Raw genomic sequence first — 4,056 nt, 5'->3', positions numbered from 1 at the left:
TTCCGGCGCCCACATTTCAGGTGTCAGAATCTCCAACATAAACTCTGCAGCTCTTGGGGCTGTGTGTCCCACTGCTGCACTAAATCCTTATGCCCCACTTCTACCATCATTTACCTTTCCAAAAGCATAGATTTCTGTTGCCTGGAGGCCTGGGACTTGGGACAGAACTGATTTGTTAGCTCTTGGCAGGTTGTATCACACCTTACCTCAGTATACTACCACATAAAATGCACATACCAGTCTTAGTACTATATTTTCTGTAGTAAATAAAAGCTTACTTCTCTTCAGGGTTTCCCCACAGCATATAGGTAGAGGCAGGTAATTTGTTGCCTGGTCTTTTGAAAACAACAGGATGCTCTTCTTGAGCTTGGGGTGCCTCCTGATCATCTCTTGATTCTTCTCCCATCTCTGGCTTCCTCTCCTTAAAATAGCTTTCCTGGTGGAGGGTTCCTTTGACCATACGATCAAGAAAATTCAGAATCCAAATGCTGTTCTTTAGCCACGCTGGGAAAGGTTCTGAAGAACAGAAAACTGCATCCAAGAATTCCTCAAATGTCCTTTTCTTCTCAAGGCTCACAGGAATTTGCCTTCCCTCTCGTGTCCAGAAGCATCCAAGTGATCCGAGATCCTCTGCCATCTTTTCAAAGAGACCATTCCTCTGGAAGAAGTTGCTGTTGACAGGGTCTAGGTGCAGGGCTGCAGTTATCCCCTGAAGTGTGTAGAAAACAAGCTCCAATATACAATTCTGTCCAACTGCTGTCCACTGCCCAGATGGAGGGTCCTGCAACGCACCTTCCATGTCTGAGAGGAGGGACAGGAGCCCATTGAATCCACTGCAGGTTCTGAAAGCTGAATGGCTCTTGGGACTCTCCAATATCCTCAAGAGTGACTACAAACATTGGGAAGAAAGGAAACAAAAGAAGCACTTAAATCAAAGGACAAAGAGGCTTTAGAATATTTTAAAATTCCAAGTTTGCACCGAAATTCTTTCACTGAAATTTCACTCTTTGGTGGGGAGGGAGGGGGAAGGGGAAGGTGGTCAAAATAAATGTCATCACTGCACAACTTCTCTTCCTCCCTTCCCCCACAGACCCAATGAATCATACAACCAAGATTTGGAAGCACCCTTAGGAGCAGCTAAAGCAGTCAGCCTGACAGGTGGGGAACAGTGCTCACAGGAAGAAGCAAAGGAATCAAATTTCCTGCATTACATATCCTAGTCAGTTTGGCCAGAGGTAGTTTCATATCTTTGGCTGTTCTTTTATCAGTCTTCTCAGACTCTCTCAAGAAACCTGCCTTTGCCCTAAATAAATGGAAGTAAAGATTAAATGTAAATACCCTCATATAGAAACTGGCAGGAAGGCACAGCTCTCTACAGACAAGTCTTCCTGCAGCCCTGAATGCACGTGAGAACCCACACTAGACTTTTGCTCAAATGACTGAGAAGGACCTTTCCAAAAACCAGTGACCCAGGATGGCACAAAGAATATTGTAAGCAGCAGGCTCTCCTCATTAAGAAAGACGAGAATACCTTTTCTCAGCTGAGGTATTTTTAAAGTTTGCACAATACTTTAGAGGAAAAAAGCCATAAAAAGTAAGATCTCAAGACAATGAAGTCATTAGATTTTATCTAACCTCAAAAGGCTTAAAGCAGGTTATAAGTGAATGCCACTTGACAGTATTACACATGTGTAAAACCAACTTAAATAATTTTCCAATTTTGAATGCTATGGGCTTGCCATTTTAAAACAAATCTTGAAAAGTTATTAAGAGCTGTGGAAGTAAAATTGATGAGAAAAAGGAGCTTGCAAGGAAACCGTCTACTGCATTTGAATATAATTGATCCCAAGCTTTTCAGGTGTCGCACAATTAATTTTGTACAGGGAGTTTTCAAATTTGATACTGTACCTTTGCACATTGGAAAGGGTTAATTTTACATATAGACCTTCCCAAGAGATATCCAATGGAAGAGCTTTACTTCACAACCTCCTTAAGAGGAACAGTTTCTAAGAGAAATACATCTGCCTGTAACAGGATCTAGGACTGTGAGAAAGGGTTGCCAGAACTGAAGGGGTAGGGGGAACTCTATTACTGTCATTCAGTTTTGTATGATAATGTATCAAGCCAGGCAGAGACTTCTGAACAGGGAGTAAATTTAATAACTTAGAGTTGAAGTTACCAGGATGGCTTTAACACATTCCAGAGAAGGTCAACAGTAAACACATTTCCTCCAGCTTTAACTCAGTTAGAATTTAATCGCCTATGAGTTAGTATTCCTCTGTCTTGAATCTATAAAACTGATGTCTGCTGGAAACCCCCTAACTCAGTTACTGCTAACAGAATTTATTTCTCACATTCCATTATTTGTTATTCCTCATAATTGTCCACGTGTCACACTGGAATACAGCAGTGCTAATTGCATTTGGGCTCAGGCTTTAACAGCTAAATATACATTAGCAAATCAATCTGAATTTGTGTGTAACACAATCACAGTCCCAATGGATAAACAAAATAAATTCATTTGCTTACATTATGCTTTAATACAGTTATCATTTGTCAAAATTAGACACTGAAGTTGCATTTATTTTCATATTAGTTTGGACACCATACTCAACTTTTCCACAGGTATTGTTAAAGTTTACTGTTTCAAATTGTCAAATGAAAGCTATAAACTTTGTTCTTTAATTTTTTTTTAAGTAATATGGTTCTTTTATCACAGAAGCAGTTGCTATATTGTACAGAAAAGTTAATTTCATTCCCACTTGATAGAGAAGGTAGAATGAAATTTTAAAATCAGTGCTTACAACATTGCTGCTTTTCAACTGGATGCCTATGACCTAAACCAAAATAAAGCACAGCGATTCTTTCCTCTGTTTCATTGCTTAGGGATCAGACACTCTGGAGTCAATAGAGGCTATGACTAGTTCTAGTTTCTTTCTCCAAGCATTCATAAAGTTCTTCCTTTCCATTGCCTCATCTCTTTTTACATGATACTAGTGTTTGTGAGAAATGACAAAATTAAGGACAGCAAAGTTTCAACCATGGAAACTTATCAGAATGAAGCTGTTCATCTCATGCCTACCCTGGCTCTTCCAATCTCACTCCTTCACATCTGACATCCTCTCTCCACATATCCACTTTCATTCCCATTTGTTTCTCCTTTCTCTGTCACATTACACAGAACTGTTCATACAATTGTGCCTTTAGCATTTCCATTTCTCCCTCCTGCATTACTATTTAAGTCTTCAAAATACTTTGTAATCTGATACTGAGTAAAGTATTGACCACACATGCATTGCTAAAAATCAAAGTGCTCAAGTTACCATAATCCAGAGCTTGCCTATGGCTCTTTTTTCCTCTGCTCTTGCCATCTTGAAAAAAAGAGAGTTCCCAAGAAAACAATGCCCAAGTGATAGCCACATTAATTACCTTCAGCAGATCTAGTTTCAGATGCAGTTCCCATTGAGTGGAAGAACAGAGGGCCCCAATAATAATGCTCATATATTCTTCATAATTGATGACTGATAGCTGCTCCAGGATGCTGAGAGTAGCACTCCTGTAGCACTCATCATCCAAAAATATCTTGATATATGGCACCATTCCATAGTCCTTCAGAACAACTAGGGACAAATATATTATCATTTGTTAGTTAAACTATCCTTTGCTCATAGTTTTTACAGGCAGATTTTCAATGTTGGTGTGAGGTGCCACATTTCTACAAATACAGCAGGACAGGTAAGGAGAGCAGCTGGTTAAGCTAAAGATGACACAAACTGAATGGCACAAGAACAACTAGGGATAAAATGATTGGGTGTCCATGGTTTCTAATCATCAGAGATGACAGCTTCCCAATACAATAATGAATGAAAAGGAAAAGACACCTTAGTTTTCAGCTTAAGCATCTTTTTCATTTAGGAAGGGAACTTTTTGATGGTTTCTGAAAAGACCTTTACACTGTGCAAGATACTACAAACATGATGATTCTAGGATTTCAGAGTTAATTGAGTGGATTCCAGTATTCACTAGAGTTCACTCCTGTACTATGTCCACAAGATT

The 4,056-nt window shown here is 39.4% G+C and overlaps 1 protein-coding gene across 3 annotated transcripts in view; it reads right to left on the bottom strand.

Annotated features, from left to right (window-relative positions):
- The window catches only part of WDFY4 (WDFY family member 4), a 125,490-nt gene that overhangs the window by 102,217 nt on the left and 19,217 nt on the right, over positions 1–4,056 (bottom strand). For all 3 annotated transcript variants that reach the window (XM_017725986.1, XM_017725984.1, XM_017725985.1), the window contains exons 11-12: positions 3,430–3,620; positions 279–889 (exon numbers count right to left, since the gene is read on the bottom strand). In XM_017725986.1, the coding sequence (XP_017581475.1) occupies positions 279–889; positions 3,430–3,620 (802 nt within the window). The remainder of the gene's footprint in view (positions 1–278; positions 890–3,429; positions 3,621–4,056) is intronic.

The sequence above is a fragment of the Corvus brachyrhynchos genome, unplaced genomic scaffold (genome assembly GCF_000691975.1).
Source record: "Corvus brachyrhynchos isolate BGI_N302 unplaced genomic scaffold, ASM69197v1 scaffold61, whole genome shotgun sequence".
NCBI classification, from domain to species: Eukaryota; Metazoa; Chordata; class Aves; order Passeriformes; family Corvidae; genus Corvus; species Corvus brachyrhynchos.
This window is presented reverse-complemented; position numbering and strand designations above follow the sequence as displayed.